The 27,540-nt window shown below is 36.2% G+C and overlaps 1 protein-coding gene across 32 annotated transcripts in view; it reads left to right on the forward strand.

The window, feature by feature from the left end:
* The window catches only part of ADGRL2 (adhesion G protein-coupled receptor L2), a 393,248-nt gene that overhangs the window by 321,436 nt on the left and 44,272 nt on the right, over positions 1-27,540 (forward strand). For 26 of the 32 annotated variants that reach the window (XM_026853639.1, XM_026853640.1, XM_026853642.1 and 23 more), the window contains 3 exons: positions 20,457-20,566; positions 25,297-25,311; positions 26,252-27,052. In XM_026853639.1, the coding sequence (XP_026709440.1) occupies positions 20,457-20,566; positions 25,297-25,311; positions 26,252-27,052 (926 nt within the window). The remainder of the gene's footprint in view (positions 1-20,456; positions 20,567-25,296; positions 25,312-26,251; positions 27,053-27,540) is intronic. The other 6 variants (XM_026853647.1, XM_026853618.1, XM_026853628.1 and 3 more) reach the window with 1 other exon arrangement.

Here is a 27,540-nt window from a genome sequence, read left to right on the forward strand (position 1 = left end):
AATTCACTTATTTGGAGGTTCCCTGTCTCCTTGTCTTTTAGGTGGTCAAACAGCACTCAAAATGTGTCCAAAATGCTGCTACATTTTTCAGTAACTTGTGTGCTTCCTGCCAAAGTTACACATTTCCTATGAATGCAGTAAATCATTGCTGTAGTTCCCACCTGTGAAGTGCATCCAACGGAAAATGCTGGAATGATTAAATGCCAGGATGATTATATGTCATTATACACGTATGTACAAAGTATATATGCATATAAGCACAAGCTGCATTATGTCTTAGTGACAGCGATTGTCGTTCAGAGAAGACGGTCAGAACAGCCAGTAAAAGTGGTTTTAGTACAAAAGGTGCATCAGAACTAAGATTCACAGAAATTCCTGTGCTACGGGCCACATACAGGCAGCAGACACCTAGTACTGACAGCTGTGGAAATGTCATCACAAATCAGTACTGTCATTGTTACTGGCTTAAAATACAAGCCTGAATAAATTCAGGATTGGCGGGAAGTTTTCCTCCCAGTGCATTTTTCCTAGGGTGAGGAGTCTGAACCAAAAGGGGATGGGAATAACCTGGGAGCTTTCCAGTGCATGTATATAGATGTGTCAAATGAAACATACAGGTTGTCCTGCATCCTTTCTCTATTTACTGTGTTCTGTTTGAAAATAGTAGCACTCAGTTAACATATAGTCACAGCTTAAAAATTTCCATTTTGATTTTCCAATTCATTCAAGTTGTCATGAGTATGAATGACTCAACAATTTTTTATCATTTTCATTTGAGTACATGGATGTTCTCTACTTCTGTAGTCAAATACTTGGGCTAGATTTCAGGCTTTAATTTCAAATGCTGGAGGTAAATTAAGGATATCAGACCTTTTATTCTTGTTCTGTGTTCAACCTGTGACTTGTTCTGTCATCAGTAAGGGAAAGGCTCCATTGCTTCGCTAGTAAAAAGGTAATACAACTTCTTTAAATCACGTTTGAATTATCTTTTTGTGGTTCTAGTTCGTTGTTAATTAGATCAAGCCAGATTTCCATTGAGACTGAAGCAGCAGTGTCATCATCCTCTAATCTGTCAACTCCCTTTGAAACCACCTTCAATTGCTTTTGTGAATGTAGTGCCTCTCTGTAGACTTCCTTGTTGTGTAAAATACATGTTGTGTTTTGATCAAAGTCCTCCTTATGTTCACTGCAAATATACAGAGTAAGGTAGTCAGAGACAAATACAGAGGCACAATCTTGCTTAAAGTGACATCAAACTGTTACTGGAAAGTTGAAATTTCAACCCTCCCCCTTCAATTAATAAACTGTAAGTTTGTGATAGCAGAGTATTTTTGGACTTCCCAGTCTTTCACTTCTATCCTTTTTTCAACAGATTAAAATGAAGTTGTGATCACATATATGGCATTTGTTCAGAATATCTACACTTAGAGACAGTTTTTAATTTTTTTGTTTTGTTTTGGTTTTTTTGTTTAAACAAAGATCATTTGACACTTTGCTTTCTATTTTGTCTGGCATTTATAGTTATTTTGAAGTTTACTTTTGTAGTTTTCTATCTCAGATCCTGTCATTAAGTGGAAAAGCTATCTCTTCCCTTGTTTAATCTTTTATCAGAATTGCTTAATTTGTGCTATATTGCAAGCATAGAAGAATGTTGCAAATTTCTTATGAAATATTAAACGGTCTTGTATCTCATTATTTATAACTGCATTGGTGATCATAATTTTTTGTTGTCTAAGGCAAACTGTTGTTTGGTACTCAGCACATGTCCTTGATCTGATACCTAAAAGTATCACATCAGCTGTATTTTGATGGCAGCAATTGCATAGAAAAATCTCACCTGAAGGACTATCAGGTTCATTGGTTTTCTTCGTTGTTTTTTTTTTTTTTAAACTGACTAAAAAAACCCAATCTGTTAGAACATTTGATAACAGGAAAAACTTTCCTTCCATACCTTTAGAAATAAACTGCAGTAGTTTCTACATTGCTACATAAAAATCTTACAGTGTTTGCTTTTGAGGACATGTTTTTGTCACTTCAGTCAGCAGTGTTTTTACCACTATGGTTGACCACTCAATTCAGTTTAGACCAATAGTTAAATGTAGTTACATAGCAGTTATTAAATACTCATCATTCATTTGCAACATTACTCCACAGCTTTTGCACAGCAGCTTACATTTACTGCAGTTACAATGTGAAAACACTAGCTTAATGAGATCAATACTGTGAAATCTGGAGATTGAAAAATAAGATGAGGTTTCCAGTTTAACACAAAGCCATGTAATCATATGCCCTGCTCCTCTTCCAGAGAATTTGAGATACTAGCACACAAACTTTGCCAGTGTCCGCTGATGCATCAGCTCCTTTCTCAGAACAAATTTCTACTTATTTTTTTCTCCCTCCCTTTTCTTTCATTTCTGCAGTTCTCAAAAGATTTTTAACTTAATGCTTTTCTAGGAAGCCTGACTAGAACACTAATGACTTCAATGCTTTACTTTTACTTTTGTAAAGTAGTTATTAAATTTTCAGTCTCTGATTGAAATTACATCCCAATTATTCCAGAATAAAGTCTTTCAGATGTATTTAGATTCCATGTAAACTTCAGACTGGCATGGTTAAAATTAAAGCTTTGAAGAAAGAGACTAGACCTTTAGAAAATCCCTCTCCCCTTGCACACTTCTCTGATAATTAACCCCAGAGTTTGCATACAGTCAAGTTTGAGAGATCCTACCACACGTGAAAGTACAGAAATAAGCTTATTTCTAGAATAGTAGGTGAGGGAGTAGTGTAAGTGGCAGAGGACTCACTTTCAGGCAGTTAGATCTTAAAATAGTCAAACTCCTTGGTGCTCTGCTGCCCTTTAGCAGGGACAAATCTCTGTTTCCTCTTTGTTTAAAAAGAAATTAAATGAACAGGGAAGCAGAAGATGCAAAGCAGCCTGAGGAAATTGCTCGAGTTGGTAGCTCATAAAGTGTGTTTGTGTGGCTGTAGCCAGAAACTGTCACGAGACTTTGAAGCTGATAAGACTAACTAGCACTGCTCTTTATGGGCACAGCAGAGATTTGAAAATTAACATGATAAAATTTACTTAGGACCTAGTCTTAAATCCATTTCCACTGTAAGCAGATCGCAGGTGGATTGCGTGGGTTATATTCAAACTGCCTGCGCATTTATGAGGACTTTCGGCTTCCAGTGTCAACTTCAAAGCCCCGCTCTGCAACTGCAGGTGGATAGACCATAGGCTTTTGTTAGGACAGGCACTTAGGGTTACGCAGACACCACATAGTATTTGAATTTCAGTTTTATTAGCTTAAAATAATAACAGATATTTTAAAGTACTTGTAAATACATACTTAAAATACATTTCAAAGGCAAATGCATATGCGTATGTAATTTTATAGGGAACAATAAACTGCTAAGAAGTGGTTTTGCATGCTGGGACCTTTCTCTTCTGAAATAAAAGTAGACTTTTTTTAGTAGGAATAATTTTTCCTCATCCTAAACTTTTTGTTTAGGAAAAGTTCCCAATTATTTTAAAGATTAGACACCATAACTATGTTTGTGATTCCAGTACTATGCAATTAGATTATATTTTTTGTCTATTTAAATAAATACTTGGGTAGTGTGACAGATAATAATTTTGAATAGAATAATCTTAAATCTTGAGAAACCTATATTTAAAAAATGTCAGGTCCATTACAATCTGTACACCCTATTTTTTGAGTAATTGAGAGTTATAACTATTGGTGGGGCTTGTAGAAAATTAACATTTTGTATTTAAAGAAAATACAGCGTATTAACTCTGAATCTATGGAACTATTTACTTAGACACAAAATTCAAGCATTTACCGTTGACAGCCAAATTAATGTTAACTTCTGAAAGAAAAGAGTTTCTCTCCTAATAAAGGCTAAAATGCCTTGAATTTTTAAACAGGAACTTCTGATCTGTGTTATACTGATAGAATAGTTATGATAATTAAGAGGAAAAATTCAAAATGTTTAAAACTGAAAACTCTGCAGACCATGCAAACATCCATATTAAAAAATATACTCTCACAGTTCATATATTCAGTTTACTTTTGATCTGCAACAGAAAGGAGGTTACATCAATCCTGCACTGAAATGGCCTCAAAATTCTATTTTCATCTGCAATTTATACTGTAATTGTAGCTTTATGTGATCTTTACATCTTCACTAAGCATTTAATCAGTATCATTTTGCTTTTTAAATATGCACAAATAAAGCAAACCTCATTATAAAATGTAAGCATAAGTATAAAAATAGCTATAATAGGTGAACTTGGAGAACAGTAATTTTTTAAAACCCTTCCTTTTTAAAACATTGCTGCAGAAAAGTAAAAGTATTAAAAGAGGAATAAAACCTCTTCAGAAGTGGGTGTTTTTTCTCTTGCACATACCCTGTCCTATCTATAGCGCATGCAACACATGCACTGTCAATTACCATGTCCATCATGACACCAGTGAAGAGTTCATGCTTGGGCTTTTGTTACCATGAACTTTTCTCACATACTCTTAACCTGTTATGTCCATCATCTCTCTGCAAGACAGCTGTGCTTATAGGGAGAGTGTTGAAAATGTAAGCAAAGTGCCTCCTGCCCCACAGAGTGATTAAGGGGAAAGCTGAAGGAAGCAGTGGATCCATTCTTTCCCCTGAGACTTTTATTTTTTTCTTATCCTTCCCAACGGGAGAGTGGAAGAATGGAGATGTTAAATTCTTTTCCACCTGTTCACAAGTCCAACAAATATGTAATTTTAAAAAATCCTATATCTAAATGAGAGTAGGACATTTTTGAAAGAAAACAAAATGAGTTCTCTGAAGAAGACACACATCTCAAGCCCCCCATCTTGTTCTGCCTTGTCAGCTCTGCAGAGGGGAACATCATCATACCGTATCAGTGTCCTTCCAAGTGAAAATGTTTGATCTATTCCATAATGTGAGGGAATAAAATAAATCTTCCACTGGTCTCCAGGCTGGATGGGTGGGGGTAAATCTCCTATAACTGATTAATGTCACTCATTGGAGTGAAAAGGTCTAGCCAAAAGCAAACTTCACACAGGGTGTCTTTGCTGGTAGAAGGCAAAACCTGCTGTGGGGTCAGTGCAGAGCTGAATTCAAGCCTTTGGAAGACTTCCACAAAGAAGCATTTTAGTCCCTCAGAAATAGCTTCCTCACAGGGCCCACGGTTGATTCAGCGTTTGAACTGCAGCACACTTCAGATTTGCATTTCTTAATGTGACTGAGAACAGTTTTCACGGGCAGGATTTTATCCTTTGCCATTCACAAATGACTGTGATTGTGGTAATGGCACACTTTACTTCGGGGGTCTGCCAGGCTTAGACAAGGGCTCTGCTGACCCCTGCTGCTATCTTGCTTTTTCCCTTGCTTTTCCGTCTGCAGCCAAAGATTGTCTCCCTTTGCTAAAGATACTACGTAGTGAAAAGTGTCTCAGAATAAGAGATATACCTTGCCTTTTTCTCCTTTCTAGTCATTAAGAGCTTGCATATCTGTCCTTTTTGTGTCAGAAAAGCGCCAGTGTTGATGATAGGATAGCACAGGCTGCTGTGGGTAAGGTACATTCTCAGAATGCACGTCGGAGTTGCTGTGGTACTGATGCTGATCTCATGTACGAGGTCCTTCTTTTGCTTTGGCATGCCAGCAGTTTTGTGTTTCAGCTTGCTGACAACTGTTTAACAAAACATTTCCCATGCAAGATGATCAACATTAGACATCTTTTTTTAAGCATAGTTTAAAAATGAAGGCTTCTACTCATCTGAAACAGACGTAGGTCTTAGTATGGCAGTCACCCCCATGAGTATTTCAGTGTAGCAGAAGCTTAAAATATTCTTTATTTTTAAACTAAGCATTTCACAATACTGGGCCATAGCCCGATTGATTTTTGTTTTGTTTTGTTTGTTTTCTATGTGTTAGATTTAGTTATGACTCAAATGTAACAAAAAAAAGCAGAAATACATTTAGCTTGTTTTCATGAACTAGGCATAATCACAGAGCTTAGAATATTCATGAAGTATACCGTAGTCCTTAGCTTTATTACAGAAAAAAACAGTAACACCCATGACTGAGAAGAACCTTATCTGGCATTGTGCATTTTCACTATCATTAATTCTTAGTATGAAATTAGTAGGTCTAGTTTACTCATTAAAGGTAGGGGGGTTTATTAATGGGGTTGTTCTATCGTGACATTACTTCGTAAATTAAATACAAATGCTCATATTACAAGGTTCTGAGCAGTCAGGTAAGGTGAAATAGCTGTCAGTGGTACTTGATTATCTTTTTGCAGTGCATTCAATTATTATTTCCTGCAGAAGAAATAATATTACACATGTGCAAGCACATAACACATATGCACGTTAGAGTAATCATGGCACTGGAGAAGCTACAAAGGAAGCAACAAAAGGATCATTGATACCAACTAATGACATTTAAAATCTAGATGTAATTTACTACAAAAAAGATTAGATTCATTATTTTACCAGGGTGTTGATACTTTATTTAGTGTCTTCATATCTTATATTTGTTTCCTTTCTTATTGTCTTAATGACTTTCTTAAGTCAGTGTATATCTTACCTGGCATGACAGTGTGTGTGTGTGTGTATATATATATATATATATATGCATCAGTGTTTCCATGCTGTTTATGGGTGAAAATAAATATAAGTATCTATACATAAGTATACATAAGTTGTTAAGTATTATATGCTGTTTCTTGTATATTTGAGCATCATGTAAAATACATATTTCAGCCTGTGATTTTCTTGGGGTTTTTTTCTGATATCTGAAATGAGTTTTACTAGTTGTACGTACTGTTTAGCCTACAATTAATCATGTGCTATATGTTTTGGGTATATATTACCTCTCTTGGTAATTTACTAATGTTTTTGAGAACTTGACTGAGACAACATTGCTTAACCTTCAACAGCTTTCAGCTGAATTTTGTTTTCTCTTGGATTAGTTTGTATGAATTTTATATAGTTTTCAAATTTCTAGTCCAGCCAAGATAAGTTCCTGGTTCAGTTGCACTCAGAACTTTATTATTAAAAAATCCTGATTTACTTATATATTGCTGTGCCAAATTTAGTTTGTATAGAATAATACTGTAATAATTGAAGCCTATTAATTCCTCCCACCCCAATATATCCTCTATAATACTTAGCCAAAACAGCTACATTATCTGATAAGTTGATTTAGGACTTTATACATGTGTTCATATAACCATTTATCTCAACCCTTGCTGAGGAGACCTTTATTAAGCTGTGATGACTGCTGAATATGAAATGTAACCAAGATTATTTTTTTATTCAAATATAATTTAAATATTCATCAAAGAGGAGTTATGCTTGAAACTGACAGAGACTATTAACATCAAAAAATATAATTAACTGCACTGGGTATCATGAAGCAGAGTTAGCCAAATAGCCGAGAGGTCTAATTGCTCTAGAGTCTGAGAAGCAATAGTTTTATTTTATACTGTTGCTGTGGAATTAATAGTGATGTGGTTTCCTATGCGAGGCAATTAAAAGCTGCCTGTTAAGGTTCATTGCGCTATAGGAAATCCGTTGAATATCACTTAGTAAACAGAACTGACATGGAAAAGGTACATGAAGATGGGCATAGCAGGGTATAGATCATAAATTAGAACAGATTAATATGAATTAAATATACGTAAGTAAATTATGAGTACTTTTTAGTGTTCTAAAGTCGGCAGTAGCGATGAAAGTGAAAAGTTTTCATTAGTAACACAAAGGAAATAGAATTTAAAGATTATTACAGTGAAGCTGTTTAATTCAGAGGAGAGGAATAGAAGAGTAACATGGGTTTAAAAATTAAAAAGTAGCTACAGAGTAGTATAGAAATGAGCACATCTCATGTTCTGGAAATCTCCTTCTGCCACAGAATAATCTCCTACTTGCAATATAAGAACCTTTTGACCTTTGTGGCTCAATTAAGCTTTTTAGTTGAATTCAACAAGAAGAAACTTCTTTATTGAATCCCATAGATTCTGCCCGTGCCCAGGGTTTACAGCCTAAAAAAGGATGGCCATATTCATGGCATTTTGACAGTAATGAGTTTCTGAAATGGAAGAGTTTAAGGATCGAAGTTGCAAGCAATTACAGTATTTTACAGCGTTTCTTTTTTTTTTTTTTCTCTAATAATAAAATTGCAATCTAATTGCTTAATAAATGGGCCATGATTACTGAAAGACATAGATAATTTCCTTCTTTGCATTTCCCCTCTTTGCATTTTATTTCCTACATACTGCACAAAAAATAATTAGCAAAAATGCTATGGCCACAAATGAAAGAGGTATTTGTGGGATTTTTTTTTCTTATGTATAAGAACTGTAAATGACAGGAATTTTCACGTACATTCTTTAATTTGGTATGGTAAGTCAACTTCTATGTTTTTTATGAAGCAATCTTAAAAACTAGTGTCATACTGGTAAAATAAAATCAAAGAATTCAGCTAGAATTCCTGTTTTATGTAAAGATTGGCTGCCTGTTTCATACATTATTTAGCATGCTTACCCTGTTTATATCAGTGACATAAGAGTGCGTGCTACTTTCTCAGAAGAGTACTGTCTTTGCCGCTTCACAGCACAGTGCCTTGTACTCCCAGGCTTGCACATGGTGTTAGCAGATATTTAAAGCACTTCAGCCTAACATTTTATAGGTCATGATGAACTGAGCCTATAAAACAAGATGCTGCAATGAAGTTAATGCAGTCTTAAGAGTGTTACATGGACCGAACACTCAGGATTCAGTATATTTTTAGCCTGCTGTAGACACATCAATGGGGAGAAAATTCCTTATAACATGGATTTTTTCTGTGTCAAACCTGCTTTATAATACACTTGCAGTGCAGAATTTTTAGTACAAATATACTTTTGAAAGCCATATCTTTTTTTTTTTTTTTCTACCACACACATACAAACCTTCACACACATACACACACAAAATAGAAATGAGATAGCAGAATCGTTTCATTCAGCAAGCCACCCTGAACAAAGTTTGAACACCTTAGAGGAAGAAGTCTTACTACTTCTGAATGACACCAAGTTGTATAATGTTTCATCTGGGCCATTATTTGTGCAAAGGCATCTGTATTCCTTTCTTAGTAGTAATCTGTGATCTCTGATCTCACTGTTCATTGCTTCTCAGATACCTTGCTTCTTGTGATATATATGATGAAGGAGCAGCAATTTCGAAATGAGTTTCATACACATATTTTTCCGGCGCTGTAGGATTATTGTTTCACCATAACTCAAAGTTTGTGCTCCTTTTCCTTTATTTAATAAATGAATTTAGGCTAAGTTGTAAGTTTAACAATAATGTGACAGTTCTGAACCCTTAATCTTTTCCTGTGTACTGAATTTCTTAACAGCATTGAACTCAACTGTACTATTACACTCATGAAGCTGTAGGTGTTTTCTCATCTAGGATGTAGTAGCACTGATACTGCCTTCAGTATATTATTCTAGTGCCAGCATCACTGGTGGGTATGAAAAACACCATTTACTTTGTATATTTAGCTTTCTTAGATAATTTTGCTGCCTTTGTGACAGAACTACAGCAAAAGAACACCTCCTGGAGTCGCATTTTAAACAGGAGCACTTTGGGTAATGTACTGTAGACAGAACACATATGAGTTAGTGCTCAGTTATCATGAATGCCATCAGCAATGCCTTGTTGCTTTCTTATCAGCCACTTCCTGCTGTCAGCCCAGTGCTTATTTCAATAGAAAAGGATTTGCATCAAATGTAATACAGTATTATGTATGGCTAACATGGGGTTTTTAATTGTGCAGGCACATGAGACTTCTTCAGTGGTAGACAGTTTGATAAAAGGATTAGATCATGAATATTTTTGACACAATTAAAGATTACATGTGCGTTGACAGAGTCAAGCCACTGAATTTTCTGATATGTTTTTTACAGGAGGTGAATCTGTTTGACTTGCATAAAAACCAGCTGCGGAATACACAGGATTTTTGCAGATGTAAACGCAAGCAAATGAAAGCAGCCCCCTAAACTTTGTTGGGCTTGAAACTGGAAGTTCCAGGAATAAGAGAGTGCACAGCTTAAATCAATAACTTAATCCCTTAACTTTGAAACACAAAGAAGAAAGTGCAATTGTGCCTTCCAATTTAGAGCAGAAGGATACTTCTGCAGGGGAAGTCCTATACCTGGAAGCCCTGCAAGCTTTCCAGATGATAATTAGATCCAGACATCACTGTGGATAACGAATAACAGTGCTTTTGTGACAGGCATTCCTCTCAGAAGAAAAGAAGGTACTTGTAGTGAGGATTCTCAGACACATTTTAATAGGAAATGACACCGCTGTTAGTTGATTAAAGACCTACCAAGGGACAGTAATTCTGGAAAAAATCAGCAGATGAAATAAGAAAAGTTATAATTTTATTATTAGTTATCGTTTAAATATATATATAACTTTAAAGCTATGAAATCTGCATTAAAAATCATGAGAAAAAGGACTATACCATCTTGCTAGCAGATTGCCCTTTTATAAATCTCGTAAAATAACCAAGTTGCCTTTCGGCCTCTTGCTCAGCGTTTTGCTTCGAGTTCTGTTGAGCTGTAGAAATGAGTCACTCCGTAGCCCTGTGGAATTGGTAGATATGCAGCGGTGGGCACATGGCCTCTGTTGATGAAAATTATAACCCAAAAAGGGGATATTCCCGGAGGCAAGTTTACAAAAAACAATTTATTCTTTTTCACCCTGTAAAACTCATCTTACATGCAGGATGTCTTGCATTATTACAAACTCTAATCCTCTGAGTGGGTAATTAACGGACCAGAAAAGCCATTTGTGGAAAGAAAGAGCCATAAGGGTGAAAAATATTTCTCCGCTGAATGATCTTTAAGGAGTAAATAATTACAAGAGTGAGAGGTTTGGGATGACCAATCTAAATCTGAACATAATTAGGATGAACACAGTTTGAAAATCGAAGCAGTTGGCATGTGCAACAATTCTCATATCAGAAGACTAATTAAATATTTAAAAGCCCAAAACCCCTCACTATTCACAGAAAAATAACCTGCCACAAAAGGGTCTGTAACTTTGCAGATAATTAGGAAGGGTTACAGGGGGAAAAAATCACAGATTGGCTCCAAGGTTCTGCAAGGTCACGTCTTATTATGGTGTATCTTTTATATGGCCTGATAACAAGTTTCTTGCTAATTTAATCTAAGTAGGGCATCCCATAGCGATTTCCCATTTCCCTTGTTAAAAATGTGATCGTTTTTCTATGTGCAAACTGCAGTAGGTGAACATTTTTATAAATAATTGCTCCTAATTGATACAGACTATAATATTTTTAATTATTCAAGGAGAATGCATGTGTTAAAGTTCATTTAGGGTTGCCCCCACCACACCCCCCATTTGAAATTGTTCTTATGCTGTCCATCGTAGAGGGAAACCAAAGGACCATAATGTTGGCTTGGCAGCCAAAGCCAATTCTGTAAATTAGTAAGTCTTACTTTCCTGTTAGAGCTAAGATACATTTATGTTGAATATGCATTTTTGCAAACAGAAGAGCTGTGTTAAACTCAGGAGACCCATAGTGGGTCAAGCTGAATTTGTGTTGAGCTGACCTGGAGGTCCAGCCAAAGTGTGAACATTAAAAGTGTACCAAGGCTTCTACATTTCAGAAGCTGCAGTAACAAATCACGCCTGTCGTTTGAAATACCTTATTTTAGTAATTAAAGTGGGTGATTTTTAAAAATATGTGTAAGATCTGTGCAAATTAATGTTAATGATAAAGCTACATGTTTTCAGTATTGTAATTCTTCAAGTTACTAATTTAATAATGACTCAGAAGCACTCTTAAGTTGCGTAACTTTTTACTACATTGTGAATATGGTTCATGCCAAGCCATGGGTAAAAAAGATTGACAGTGCTGCAAAAAAAATTTCTAAAGGGTTTTTACTTTTATCCTGTGCTCTCTACCTGGGAGTCTCTTTTGCAAGTCTGTTGCAGTGTTATGCCTAAGAATCAGACACTATGCTTCAGGATTTTCAGTTGGATTTTCTGTATGCTTTGCTCTAGCACTGTGCCTCAGATATAAATGCCACTTCGTAAAGCTCTGATATTATTGCCCATCTCTACATTTCTTCCCTGAAACTGGCTCAACCCACAAGGTGTGATGCTGCACTCACTCTCATTCAGGGTGAATAATGTGTATAAATTGCTCAGATATTATGCTGCTGCACAGTTAAAGTTTTCATTAGTAAATAAGCATAGCTGCAGGCTATTTATTTTGTCTAAATGGTGAAACATTTAATTGGATCTTTTGGACTGATTACTTTTCAGCAGCGTGGATCTCCTTGGCTTAGTTGGTGTGCTAAAACACACACTGCATGTAATCCCATGCTGCATTTTGCTTGTAAATACGCATACACATAAATAATATGACAAGATTATGAATATGACTTTATTTCCATTTCTTCTTCCTCATGCACGGTTGCATTAGAAACATTTTCTCTAAAAAGCAGATCTCTTCTGCTTCATACTGTTACAAGGTTTGGGTTTGCACCTACACAAAACTCACCAGGACATTGTTTAATTTACTTTGCACAGCTCATTGCATCTTCTGATACCAGGTTTTCCTGCCCTTGCTTTACAGTCATCTTCTCACAGGCTCTGGTAGTTCTACTGGGGCTTTCAGCTATGTGGCAGAAAGTAGTGGGAATAGAAAGATGGTATTGTAAAAACACTTAATTACTGAGAGAAAGCAGGAGTAATGTGTTCCACTGGAATCTACATTAAATTTCCTGTAGATTCTAGAAAAAAATGAGAAAATTTCCTTTTTCTTTTGTTCTTCCCTCCCTATTTTATCTGATGCTTCAGTTTCTGGTTAACTTATTGTTTATACTAATAAACAAAGTGCTGGAGTAAGGATGAACTGTAACGAGTACTGGAACAAGGATGAATTGTAACAAGAAAAAATTATCTCTGATAGTTTAGATGTGAGATTTGTCTTTTTAACAGTGACTGCTTTGAATTTAGAGAACTTGAATACAAAAGACAAATTGGTCATAACTAAATGTATTAAAACTGTAAGAAGAGGTTGAAAGCAAGAAATTTACTTTGCCGTACAAGTCTGATACACATTCATTGATAGTGAATCAGACTGGGTAATCCTAAGAAAGGGCCTGTGGGAGTTGCATATTTTCAGTTGTGTTTTATTGTCTATTTGGAGTTTTCATCCTTAATGCGTACCCTTAGACTCCCACAAGATTACATTGTATAAAGCAAACAGAATTAAATATTATTGTATATTTATTGGGCAAATAGAACAATGCTATTGTGCACTTTCTTCTACAATATTAATTATACACTATTTAGCTTCCTTATGTCATGTTTACTCAGTAATTAGGAAGATGCAACAATTCATCAGTATTATATTTCAAAAGAAAATAGGAATAATTTTCTCAGGTCACCCATCACCCCGTCCCCTCATCCCCATCCCTCATCCTGTGTCCGTCCGTCCCCCCAAAAAAAAAAAAAAAAAAAAAAAGGCAAACAATTTTTCATCCAAAGCCACCAGGTTTATTGAGCTAGTGGTACATGTTGCCAAATGAATAGAAAATCCCAAGTCTGGGTTGGGAAATTTCAAATTAATTTCTAGGATACCTTGCTGCTTTAGTGGTCAGAGGAAGATCTGCAGTATCTAGACACAATTCTTTTGGTTAAATTCTGCTTTCATATGTGCTCATGTATCTCCCAGTTTTTTCTTAGATTATGAATACTACCATCACAGCACACTAAATATATTTTCCCTTTGAACTAGGTGGTGCTATTTTCTTTCTGCATGCTTGCTCCCCCGTAACTGTTTTAGGGATTCTAACTAGAAAATCTTACACATGAGTAAGCAAAACTGCCAGTGTGGCATCCTGGGTTTTTAAAAAGCCTGTTGCAGGATTATATGTGTGTCTCAAGGAAATGTGGCTCTGTAGGGATGCATGTGCTCACTCTTCCTGAGTGGGTAGGGTTGTGCTACTGCTGCTGTGGTTGCTGGAGCTCTATGGATATTGCAGGGATGGCTGGCCAGTGCTGCTTAAAATCAGGGCTTTATAGCAAGGCTGCGTTTTTAGCAGGTTTTTGCAGGCTTTGGTTAGGCACAATTTGGTAACTCATTAGGTTTCAGTATATAATAATGTATTTCTTGTGAGGTGAATTTGAAACTCAGAATTTAAAAGCATTCCTTTAAATAATTTTATGTACTGTGGTATGTGTATGTGCATACATACCTATCTATACACCCCTAAAATAAAATCTCTGTTCTCTGGCTATTTTATGTGTAAGTTTTGCATATACTTCTAAGACCAGATTAATAAAACATACCATTTAAGTAACATCTGACATCTTCATACATATGTAACTTTGAGTTTAATAACAGGAGTGCAGGTCTAGTGAATATGCATACAAAAGCAGAAGCACATCTCACGTGGCAGTTGTAGACCGTTAGGAATACATATGTAAAGACAGCCATTTACTCTGGGCAAAGAGGTTCAGGAATTTTTCAATTTAAAATACTGTGCTGTTAAAAGTCAATACATGAAGTGTAGTCATCCCACATTCCCATCTCTTTTTTACTCAAACTGCAGCTCACCCAGGGTGAATAAAGAACAAGAAGACCATATGGAGTATGTGGTGCTACAACTCAGAGTTTACGTGCTTCAAGTGGTGTTTAAGCAGGTTGCTGCAGGCGATATGCAGGAACATGTCATCATGCTAGCTTTTAAGTATTTAATCAATATGCTGAAGGAGAAATATTGTCAGATCTGACTTAAAAGTTTGAAAACATACCAAGATAGATTTTTTTAAAATGTATTGACAATTTTATGAAAAATTAATTTTATTTATTAAACATGGCTTTATACTGTATCTTTTTTTTCTTTTTAAAGTGAAATGCGCATGACTGTTTTCTTGTGTTTGCCAGTTTTAAAATAATGAAACATTGCGTTCACAGAAATGCAGCATCAGGAACACCCAGAATTATTTTGATTGCCCATTTCTGGGTAGACATTAACCCATATCCTTTTCAAAATAACATGATGTTTCTTTTATATTACTTTGTCAAAGTTATGTATGCAAAACAAAAGAATTTGGAGCATAAATTGTAATGTGGACATTATTTTCTACACACCTTAGTTCTGCAAACTGCAAGAACCACTTGAAAAGGAACTGTATGTATCTTTATGTGACTGATGTGGCTTACCCATAAAGATGACCTCTTCCCTCAGTCAATCAGTTTTGTCCATGTAATGCTAACATCTTTCCAGAATCTGCTGCTCAAATTCCAGTAATTCACTTTCTGGTCCAGTCATGATACACTGTGTTTTTCATTTTAGTGCTGGAGTATTTGTTCAAGTCCATAGATTTTGCATTTTTAATCTTCCTTAGAACACTGGTGAATAATGGCCCTTGGCAGGAGATAATGAAATTTTCTTAATTTATATTTTCAAGCAGAAGCTTCAATTGAAAATGGCATCCTATGGCCTGGAGACATAGCTCTAGTGCAAGTTTCAGGGGAGCTGTAATAATAATGCAGTGCCAGTGGTGACGGGGAATGATAGGACAGTGAAGAAGTAATTTAAGAAAGAAAAGAGAATGTACCAAAGCTTTATTGTAGCATATCTAATGATCTGCTGAAGATTCCCAATAGCTTTTGGAGCATGACAGGAGAAACTAATGTTATCTTGCCAAAACAGAAGCCCCTGCTTAATCAGCAGAACAAGATTATTGATTAAAACACCTCACACAATAGATTGCACATGGAATCTCATCTCCATACATTGCACGTGGAAACGTGCAATAATGAGCGAAAGATAATAAAAAAGAGCAAAAGCAATTTGTTGGGAATTGTACAAGTCAAGATTAGAGTTGAAATGCAAACAAATTATCATGGAAAGTAAGCTGTCCTTAAAGCCGAGCACTGAAGGGGATGGATGCAGCAGGGACATGGCTACACCATGAGCAGTAGATACTTGCTAACAGCCCTGCTGGAGCTGCTTTACTTTTCTTTTTTTCTGTATTCATCTGAAATGTGAAAGGGCCATTCCTCATTTGCACAGTCTTCTTCCTGAGGTGAAAGGAGTTCAGACATTGTACTATAACTGTTAATTAAACACTCCATTTGATTTTTAGATTACTCTAAGTGATGCATCTGCATTATGAAAATGTAACCTTTCTTCATTCATACTAAAATACTGAAGAAATTAGTGTTAGAGCACACAATTGCTCCTTGCATTCGTGAGAATACTGATACTAACTACATTTCCCCTTGCAAAACTCTTGCCACTGCTAGCACAGGAACCTGAATTATCATTCCTTCAGTTAGTCTTTTCCTAACTAGAGTTTCAGATTTAATTAATGTATTACCTTTCTTAAATCAACTGTTACTGATTTATATAGAGTTCTTTGCAGATCTGCTTTATTTCCTTGTAAATGACAAAGACATTGTATCATAAATCTTTGTGAATACTGTGAATGTCTTAAGCGTGAAGACATTTCTCAGCGTGAGATCATATGAATTTTAAGATTGTACATAAAAACCTGAGAATTTGCGTATTTTAACATATGCTAGAGAAGTATGTAGTTAAGTAGATTACAGAACACTTAAATGGTACTTAAAACATGCAGAAAACTTAAACACTGTGTTACAGACACTGAAACACTAAAGTATTAGTGATTTGACTTCTTCAATTTGCAGAAATTAGGGCTGGTTTGCATCATGCCTTCATTGGAACACCTGTAGAACAGTTTGAATAGATGGAACTAACAGTATATTCGTGTAGAAAAAATAAGGTTGGTTAAAATAATTAAGGGACTTCAAGTTATTTACCAGTTAAGGTTTTTGAGGTTTGGATTTATTTTTTTCCTGATGGTGTCTAGGCCAGTTTTTCAAATTGCCAGGAACTTGATTTCCACAGTAGTCTTGTTTTGGAGAATCCCATAAAGTGGCTGCACTCAGAAAGGGCTTGCCATTACAGAAAGGTATGAAAATGGGTTACAGGATTGAGTTGAAGGCTGTAACAGTGTAATATCTTCTTCTTTGGGCATAGTGTTTCTAAGTGTAAAGATTTCTCAAAACTATGAAGCTCTGCTATGGCAGTGATATGGTAGCTTCAGTAATTTGTAGCCATGTAGGATAATCTGCTGTTTAATGCTATTTTATGGAGAGTGGAGTATCTTGTGTCAATATACCACAGAATTCAGTGCTTTGTGTCTTAAAGAAGCTCAACTGAGACCTTTATCAGTTTGTAAAATGGTCTTTGAAGGCATCCGCAGAACTGTTCTCTAACTAATAGAGAAGTTAGTATCCTTGGGTTTGCAGGGGAAAAAAACGATGCAGCAGACAGAAGACTTTCATTTATGCGGAGAACAAATCACAGTAGTGTAAATCCCCTGAATTACTTGTCTCAGAACTACCTCTACGAAGTCCACTTACTCTTCATCTCGTCTGTAGCCCATGAATTAGGATTGACAGCTGCTGTAGTTGCTGTTGGGTTTTTTTGAAGTTTTCACTGGAATTGAAATATGACCAATAACTATGTAACAAAAAATTACCTGAATGTTGACTTTTTCAAATGTGAATATCTTAAGTGTCTTTACTTTGAAATCTTAGAAGTGGATAAAAATCATAATCTTATATGAAAATTACTCAGGTTTTATAAAATGCAACCAGTAATGCAGCAAAATCAGTGATTTGAATGTAAAAACCTACAATTTAAAGCATAAATCCTTCTATCCATTTAGTTATCCAAGTAATTGCACTTCTTGAAGAGGTGATGGTGTGCTTTGTAGCACTGCTGTGTATTGCAGCAATGGGCGTAGCTCATTGTTTTGGAATTGAGGTCTCTTCCATTTTGGCCAAAGATGAGCAAAAGGTGACTATATGCACAGTGGGTGAAATCTTGCATGAAGAAAAAGTAAAAAGTTTTTATCCTGTAAACACCATTTTGTGTCTGAAGTTTGACACTGGCACTTACTGTACAAAGAAAAAAATGCTGCATTTGCTTCTGAATTATTATTATACATCCTTTTGATACAAGCTAGCATGAAGTTGCTTTCAGTTTCCTGACTGATGGCAACATTATGAGTCTTTCACTGGGGGAAAATGGAAAGAGAAGAAATCAACTTTTCATAGGGAAACAAGACTCCATCTTTTTCCTAAGATTTACAAATACTGCTAGTAGAAGTTTTTTCCCCCATAGCTTGATATGACCTTCATCAGTTTCATTCTCAAGCAATTTCTCCCAATATGTATCCATTTTATTTGGTAATAAATCAATATTTTTCTCTTAATTGCCACTCATTCAAGTGTAAAATGAAATTTTCATACAGCTCAAAGCTATGGAAACCCTTATACTGAGTGATGCACTAGGTTTTTTTATAGGAATTATTTTGGCTTCAGCACAAGGTTTTCACTAAAGAATCAGAAAAAAATATAAAGAAATTAATTGCAAAATCTTACATCTGAGTTTTTCTCATGCTGGTTAGTCTGGTCTGAGGTATGTGCCATAAAAAACCCTGTACAGGGTTTCAAAAAGAGAGGTCTGTGAGTTTTTGGGCCAGATTGCCACCTTCTGTTTCTACAGCTTCCTCCTACACAGCACACACGAGAGCACCACTTTGACCTTCGTGTGAGTACAAAGAAGTGGCTGTATTGTACGTTTTCAGTGTTACAGATTCAGTACAGTGATTTTCTCTGCAAGTTCAGTGCACAATTCAGCGTGGGTCCGAAAGCCATTGGATGCACCATACTCGTTCCAGACTCTGACAGCACTGGGTGAGCTGCTGCACTGAATGGCAGAGCTGATGGGAGTGGTGCGGCGTTACCTGTGCAATACCTGCACACGGGACCTGCCTCTGCTGGCTGGAAAGTCACTGCCACAGGCAGCACAGAGGTCACAGGTGAATTCTTCACCATCTTTCTGTATCCCTGATTGTGCGTATATACAGAAATCCCTGGCTATTTCCAATTAGTTCTGCAATTAGGAGGCCTGTGAGGCTAAAAATAAGAGGCTTTAAGCAAAGCAAAAAGGAAAAAGAAAAGAATTAACTGATAAAGTCAGAAGAGTTGTTGTTCCCGAGTTTTGCTCAGCAAGAGGCACAGCATGTCCTGACCAGCTCTGTGCTAGTTTGATTAGTATATAAAAAGAAAAGTGATTTATATCAGCATTCTTCAAATGTGCTTGCTCTACCATTTATGAGGTAGCGTGAATTATTTTATACCTGTTGGCAATGTACAGCTGTGGAAAGCCGCTGATACAAGATAGATTATTTTAGCTTGGGATGTGGTATTCAGGGAGTGTGGGATGTAGTAGGGCAGTAGGGAAGTTGATGTACAGCTGGAGTCAAAGGCTAGACTATTACTTAAGTTCAGACTTCTGTTACTGAGTTTGCTGACAAACAAAACTAACCCCTGAGAAGATAAGCCAAGCTTTTTTTCTTTTAGTCACCAAACTCCCTGATCTCCTCTTTTTTTTGTTTCACTTCCTTATGACTTTTTTTTTCCTTTATTACATTTTGACCATCTCTTTAGAGTTAGGTGATTGTTTTTGCACTTTTAACTTCCAAGCTAATTGTTGGGCTTTTTTTTTAAAAAAAAAAATTAATATTAGTCTAAAATATATATATATATTTTTTAATAAAAAACATTAATTTCAGTAGACTCTCATGGTTAGAGGCATTATAATATCTTTGTATCAAAATGCATTGGTTTCCATTGTTAAACAAATCATAGATATGTTTCAGTATTTAGTCTCCTCTAAAATACATTATAATTAATTTTCTTTCAGTTCTTCTTTTTGACTGTTTTATTTTCTCAGATGGTCATTCTTTACCTCTTCCTGTAACCTAACAGAGGAAGCTTAGAGTCCACCAATTGCTCCTAAAGTAATTAAAATGGAAATGCTAATCCTTTTTGTCTACAATAACTCTTCCAACCAAAATAATTTCCTTGAATCATGACAGTAATCCCTCTGAGATGTGAAACTATTCAGCAGTATGTATATCTCCAAAGGTGAAAAGAATTGTTCATTTGTGTTCAAAATTACACATTTTTTCATTTATTATCATCTTTGTATTTTACGTTGATTTTATTGAACAGTAGAATCAAATCAGTATATATTTCGGACACTATCTCTACCTGTGGGAATGAGTGACATTTGAGATAACATCTATCTCCAAATTTAAAAGTATAAAGCTTGAACTGTAATATTGTCTTAAAGTCTTATTTATGGACTTTGACTGATCTAGTAATTAACTTTGTTGTCTTCTGGATTGGAATGCCCAAGTGTGAAGAGAGTTAGCACTGCATATAGTGCTTTAGTATGAACTTGCAAATTAAATGTAATTTTAAATTAATTAGCTGGCTTTCTTTTCCAATTACAGGTGCAACAACCGAACACAGTGTATAGTAGTTACTGGGTCAGATGTGTTTCCTGATCCTTGTCCTGGAACATACAAATACCTAGAAGTTCAGTATGAATGTGTTCCTTACAGTAAGTATAATCTTTTTATTCTTGCTCACTTCCTCTGGCCCTCACAATTAAAGCTGGAGAGCTGTTACATGGAAAAGAAGCATATGTTTATGGCCCACGGACCCATTATGCATGCAGAGCACTTGCAGACTAGGGCCTCCAATTAGCTTCACGAAGTGTGGAAGGAAGCCATGGTGTGATGCTGGCCAAGTGTCTGTCTGTGTTCTTAAGTGTTTGGCTTTTAAGGCTACTGTTTTTCCAGAAAACAAACTCAAATTAGCTATTCAATAGGCCAGATAGAAATTTGTACTTTTGCCCGCTACCAGTTGCTGACAAATTGGCTTGGCTCACAGACTTCTAAAGCAGGAATTGACTTCAATTTTAAACATGATCTACTTGAAAGGCTACCTGCTGTTGTGATGACTTTGGGTGCACAGCAAAACCCAACACTGACACTCAGAGGCAAATGCCCCAGTTCAGGAACATTGTAAGAGGACATTGTGCTTCAGGGGCGCATTATAAGTGAACACAGATTCCGAGTGAATAATTCATCAATAAGTTACTCAAACTTGGTTCTTAAAAGCAATGGGGGAAAGAGTGAGAAAGAAATGTTCACTTTTTATGTAAAGAGAAAATAGGAATTGTGCCTTGAATCAGCTGCCAAAACAGAATTTTTCCCTGAAAACAAAGTAAATACTGAAATCATTTTGAGATAGAACAATCTGAAGTCATGGCTACTTCAGCAGTTTTGTACAATATTCTTTCTAATGCCAGAATTCAGTAGCATTAGCCATACTTCTTTCCCTGCAATAATTGATGCTTTTTTTTCACTGACATGTATGCATGTTTATAAAAGTTCTCCAGATCCGACACTTTTAACTGCTTTTGCTTTCTTGTAAGGTCATTCTTTGCAGTGATTTCTCCCTCGTCCTGTAACTCAACAGAGAAATAGATGTGTTTGCAATGGAATTTGAGCAATGTACTGATCATTCCCTTAAGTTATTGTTAAGCGTGAATTTCTTGATCTGCAGTAATCCTTAACCAAAGTCACATTTTCTGTTGGTACAGGAAACAGGCCAAGTCTGAGATGCAAAAACACTGTGGTGACAGTATATATCCAAAAAGGAAGGAAATGAGTTCTGGCATAAGCAAAGCTATGTCAAAACTGTCCATACTGTTTCCTGCATGATTTTAAAATTTAGACTTCTTAAACCAAAATACTACTCTGTACCTCTGTACTGCTTCACCACTTTGAACCTTCACTGTTGTTAAAGGCCAAACACAGATCATCTGTTTTTTCTTCATTTCTGCTATGTCATTGTGAAATGGTTGCTTGCTGATTTTTTTTTTTTTTTTCCGTACCATTTGTAGGATTGGAAGCCTACTGCATAGAGTGATCCCTAGTACCATTCCTGTGTGTAGTATCGGTGGCTTGTTGTAACTGTTCTTCTCCTGCCACTTTTGAGGAGTGATGTCTTACCCCATTCTAACCAAAGTTTTGTTCCACAAAGATCACTTCTACTTTAGCGCTATTTTCATTCCCAAATTCTCAGAAAGAGGGCAGTGCATCTGATTCCAAACCATGAGGTCAGTCAAATGACAAGAGGTTACGTTTCCAGTTCCAGTAGGCTAGTTCATAGGAAAAAAGTGTCATGCAAATAATGTTCAAACAATTTTTTATGCTGTTTTAGGAAGAGAAGTGTGGATATATTCTACCGATTGGGTATTGCTATCTACAGGAATCTTTCTTTTCCAGTTTTCAGAAGGATAGTGCCACAGCGCAGCCTACCCTGTACTCTAACGTGTAGTTATTCTACTTTTAAAGTGTTTATTTTTGTTTACTGTCAATTGTATTGGCCTACCTTTTCAATTATGTAATTCTGTGTCTATCATAATTCGGTATTCTAGATACTTCTTGTCCTTCAAAGTCTGTAAGTTTTGGAGTTTGTCATCTGCAGCGTGTACAATGGTGACACTGTGCCCAATTCCACAACTGTAAGAGGCATAACCAGTCAGTACCAGCAGTCATCAAAAAGGTTGCCAGTTACAAAAATCAGTTTTGAAGTTTTATTTCAAATCAAAATGTGCTTCAGTAACCATTTTGATTGTTGACCATCTTTCTTCCCTGTCCCACAAAGCCTATCCTGGTATATTTCCAAGTCTTTTTTTTTTTTGTCACCTGATAAACTCCAGTTATCAAGTCTAATTTTTTTTCTCCTTTACTTGTTCCAGTGCTTCATATCTAAACGTACGGAAAGACTGAAATCATTGGGTTTGCAAATAGCAGCTGTCCCAGCATAAGACTTCTTAGGAAGGTGGGATAGGCTTTTGTGGGTCTAGGAAGGGAGGTTTTTAGGGATCACAGCACTTCTAACCATTGTTTAGTTAGGGTTCTTACTTTTCCTTAACTTCATCTTCAGTTACTGCTAGACTGCAAAATTTGCAATATCTCACTGTGGCACCTTTCAGTACGTGAGAGATTACAAACAGCAATCATACCAGATTTTGTGGGAAAAGCTGAGAGTTCTTACAGACTGGAGTTGGTGTCACCCTTGTACAAAACGCAGTTTATGAGCTCCTCTATGTCTTGCTGGCCTCCAGAAATACATAGCTGCTTTGCTGATCATACATACTGATTGAGCTTTCTCTCGGTTCTGTATTCATCAAGTACAAGCTTCATTATTACAAGAAAGTATTTAATGAAAAATTCCTTTTTTGCATCTCAAGGTGTAGACAAAAAAATATATATATTGAGATATTCAGTTGGATTTCCAACAAAACTAAAATTCTAGACAAATTTCATAGGCATTGCTTTGTCCTTAAAGAAGAGTGTTATTGATTAAATTACAAAGAAATTGAGAGTACCATACTTGACATTTCTCTCAATTACGCTGCACAGTGTATGTTGACACTTTGACTGAGTAACAGAAGTCAGCCCTTTTATAAAGAAGAACATCAAAAGTACCATTTTGTACATCTGTGCATTTTTATTTTAAGTCTTTTTTGGACTCAGGAATTCAATAGAAAATGTTTTAAAGCGTTTTATTCTCTCTCTGTCTGTATTGATTGGACTTCGCAGCATTTGTTTATTTCAATAAGCCCATCTGTCCCTGAAAAATGTACAGCTGTACACCAATGCACACAGAGCAGACATGCCAGTAATGATTTTAGTTATCCCTATCTTTTTCCCCCTCTCCTATTACTAATTCTAAGCAGGTACAGTATCAATATTGCTCTTTGGCAAGGAATAAACTCATGCATAAAAGTTCACAAACAAAATCATTTGACAGCCATTAACACTGATTGTGAAACCCAGGAATTCACCTCAGAATACATCTTCTGTTTGCTCAGATAACTCAAGAATTACAAATTGCAGAAAAACAAGTATTTTACCTAAAGATGTATAAATGAACAAAGGCTAGGAGGACTACTGCTCATCTTGAGAATATTAACCCCCTCCCATTCCCTCATAAAGTTTTGGAATTGTTCCCTGAAGAAGCACTAGATCAGCTCAGCCTTTACCATTCTCTCAGAATAATCATATGTAGTTTTGTTAAATGAGTCTGAAAATCCAAAACTTTATACGAAACATACAAATACGTTCTTCAGGATAATACCGTAATACTGAAAATGTAATAGCTGTGCAAATAGTTTTGATACACTTCCTTGGTATCAGCAGCTATTGTTACTTGGATTGGTACATCTGTCATTTTCCAGGTCATTTTATGAAACTAGGGGAGCATACTTCAAAGGCTACTGAGTATATGAAATAGATTTTATTGCAAATAATTATTGGAAAGCTGTTTACTAGCTGGACTTCAGCTATATGTCTTCCTGTAATACGTTCCTTAAAACTTCCTCGGGGAAAAATTGCTGTAGTAATATAACTTTGTTAATTGGGTTCGGTTTATATTTTCCATGTACGGTGGCGTGATGGATATTTGTTTTAAACACTTAGTATGACTATCCTTGCATACTATAGCTTGCTGTTTCGGGCTTAATCGATGATGCTGGAGAATATCTGAATGAGCTAAATGTTAATTTTTTCTTCTCTTTTTCTCTTGCTTACTGTGCTTTTGCTTCTTTTTTCTAGATGTTTTTGCTTATTCCTTCTAGTCTGATTTTGCAGTTATAGACTGAGAAGTGGCAAAAGTTCTCAAGATTAACATTCAGGAAAACAAATAAAATAAAGCCTAAGGAGAGCTAAAGGATGCAAGCTGCTTTCTTTACAAGAAAGAAAAGCAGAGGGATGTCTGGGGCAAAGATGGGGGAAGGTTCAATAAGCACACATACAAACCTATGTAATTAATATACTGCAGTTTGGATTGATATTATCTAATTAATATAATACATATATGTGCACTCGCACATATATGATAAATTAATGTCTCACTTAAAAACCAACTTGATAGCATTATATTTTGAGAAGAAAAAGAGTATGTATAGCATGCATTAGTAAAGTAATTCATTATTTATTCAGGTTCACTAAGTGAAACTACATGCCAGCATATCTGTATTGCCTCCTTAATCTACTAAAATGATTGATCCGTGTTCACTTGTGTAACCGTAGAATCTCTCTCCTGCTAGGTTTTCCTGTTGTCTGTTTCTCTTTATCCAATATAGTGCAGTTCTTATTCTCCCTATATTTAGCGTCTGTTACTAATTTAATCTTTAGATTAATAGTCAATTTATGTTAATCTTCTTTCTTTTTTCCTTGCACTTTTTTATTTTTCTTCCGATGCTTAAAATAGAAGTGGAGCAAAAAGGTAAATAACGTATACAGTCCACAAACCCCAGCTCCTTGTTATGTGCCTTATGGATGTTAACCTCTTCCCTTCCCCTCCCCACAACACTCTTATATTATGATAATCAGCAGGATCTCATAAGTACACCTCATAAAGAAGTCGACTGTTTGCAATAAAGTGACTTGGCTGCTTAAAGTAGGTGGCGGGGCATAGTGTCTGAAATACTTGGGCTGGAGGGAAGACTCCCTTGCTTTTTTCTCTCCCTTTCTCTTTGTCTTTCTTTCCCTCTCTTTCTCTCACCCTTGAGTAAATTCTTGTTAATCAAGTGTCATCTTGCCTGGCTTCCAGAACCCTCTCCATAGCATGCCATGGTTACAGGGTTTCCTGGTCTGTTTCATTCATTGCTTTGGTTGTGTTTTGTTTTCTCTGCTCCTAATTGCTTTCTCTATATACCTGATGATTTGTTTTGTTCCTTTATTTTTAATCGAGGCACCTCCTTTTTCAGCCTCACCACTTCTTAAAGTTCTAAACAAGTTGATGTGATTTTTTTTTGGACTGAAATGACCTAGCGCACTGCTGCACACCAGTTAAAAGCTCTGGAGCGTTAATGCGTACTCACTAAAAGTCTAAGATGAAAATGCAAGAGTAGCTCTACATTTTCAGCTGTCTGTGTATGCCATTGAGCCTTGGTCTGTACTAGTGAAAACAGTTCCCATCCACTTTCCATACTGGTACAGCAAGAACATGGTAACTTTAAGAAAAGTGGATGATAAAGGGTGATAATTGCATTAATTATAACATAAGGTATAATCTAGTGCCAATTAAATTGATTTTTTTTCTTCCTGACACAGTCATTATGATTTACCTACCTTTTTTTTTTCCTTTTTTTTTTTTTTCTTTTTATTATAAGACAGTCTTAATTTGACGTAATTCTTGTCTTACTTCTCTCTGTGACTGTTAGTTTTTGTTTGCCCGGGGACGTTGAAAGCAATTGTGGACTCACCGTATTTATATGAAGCTGAACAAAAAGCAGGTGCTTGGTGCAAAGATCCTCTCCAGGCTGCAGATAAAATATACTTCATGCCATGGACTCCATATCGCACTGATACTTTGATAGAATATGCTTCTTTAGAGGACTTCCAAAATGGACGCCAGCAGACGACGTATAAACTCCCAAATCGAGTGGATGGTACTGGATTTGTAGTGTATGACGGCGCTGTCTTTTTTAACAAGGAAAGAACTAGGAACATAGTAAAATTTGACTTGAGGACTAGAATTAAGAGTGGAGAGGCTATAATCAATTATGCTAATTACCATGACACTTCTCCATACCGATGGGGAGGAAAGACTGATATTGACTTGGCAGTTGATGAAAATGGCTTGTGGGTAATTTATGCTACGGAGCAAAACAATGGGATGATAGTAATTAGCCAGCTGAACCCTTACACCCTGCGTTTCGAAGCCACCTGGGAAACTACATACGACAAACGGGCAGCATCTAATGCTTTCATGATATGTGGTGTCCTGTACGTAGTGCGGTCGGTTTATCAGGACAATGAGAGCGAGACCGGCAAGAACGCCATCGATTACATCTACAACACCAGGCTAAGCAGAGGCGAGCACGTGGACATTCCTTTCCCCAACCAGTACCAGTACATCGCTGCAGTGGATTATAACCCCAGAGACAACCAGCTCTATGTGTGGAATAACAACTTCATTCTGCGATATTCTTTGGAGTTTGGCCCACCTGATCCTGCCCAAGGTAAGAATTTAGTTTTACTCTTTTTTAATCTCCTTGTACTTCCATTCAGATAACTATGTTACAATATCTTTGGTCTTAGACTTAGCTCTTGGCAGACAGACAGGGAGGGATTGTTTTCTCTGTGCAATACAGCATTACAGTGGTGCAAGGCAAATTTGCAGAACCTGTGAAGAGAGAGAGAATGGCTTTATTTGGTTTATAGGCTTGTGCTTTTTTTAAAAAAATAAAAGTGTTTAGATTTCCTGTGTTTGAGAATGAGTAGGGGAATTGTTTATTTACTTTATACCATCAGTCAGTTTGACTCCTATAGCTAACCCAAGTTTGAATTCATTCGTGCTGAGCCAGAAGCCTGTTCCCATCCGTTCGGCATTACCTGACTTTTGAATTGATTACAACATACATGCAGACCTCTTAATTTCTTGGCACCAGCAATTGAGAGCAATGTGTGCTGGGAGGTCTCGGAGGAGATGTATGGGTTAATGTGCAAT

The sequence above is a fragment of the Athene cunicularia genome (genome assembly GCF_003259725.1).
Source record: "Athene cunicularia isolate RWA chromosome 8 unlocalized genomic scaffold, athCun1 chr8_part1, whole genome shotgun sequence".
In the NCBI taxonomy this organism is placed as follows: Eukaryota; Metazoa; Chordata; class Aves; order Strigiformes; family Strigidae; genus Athene; species Athene cunicularia.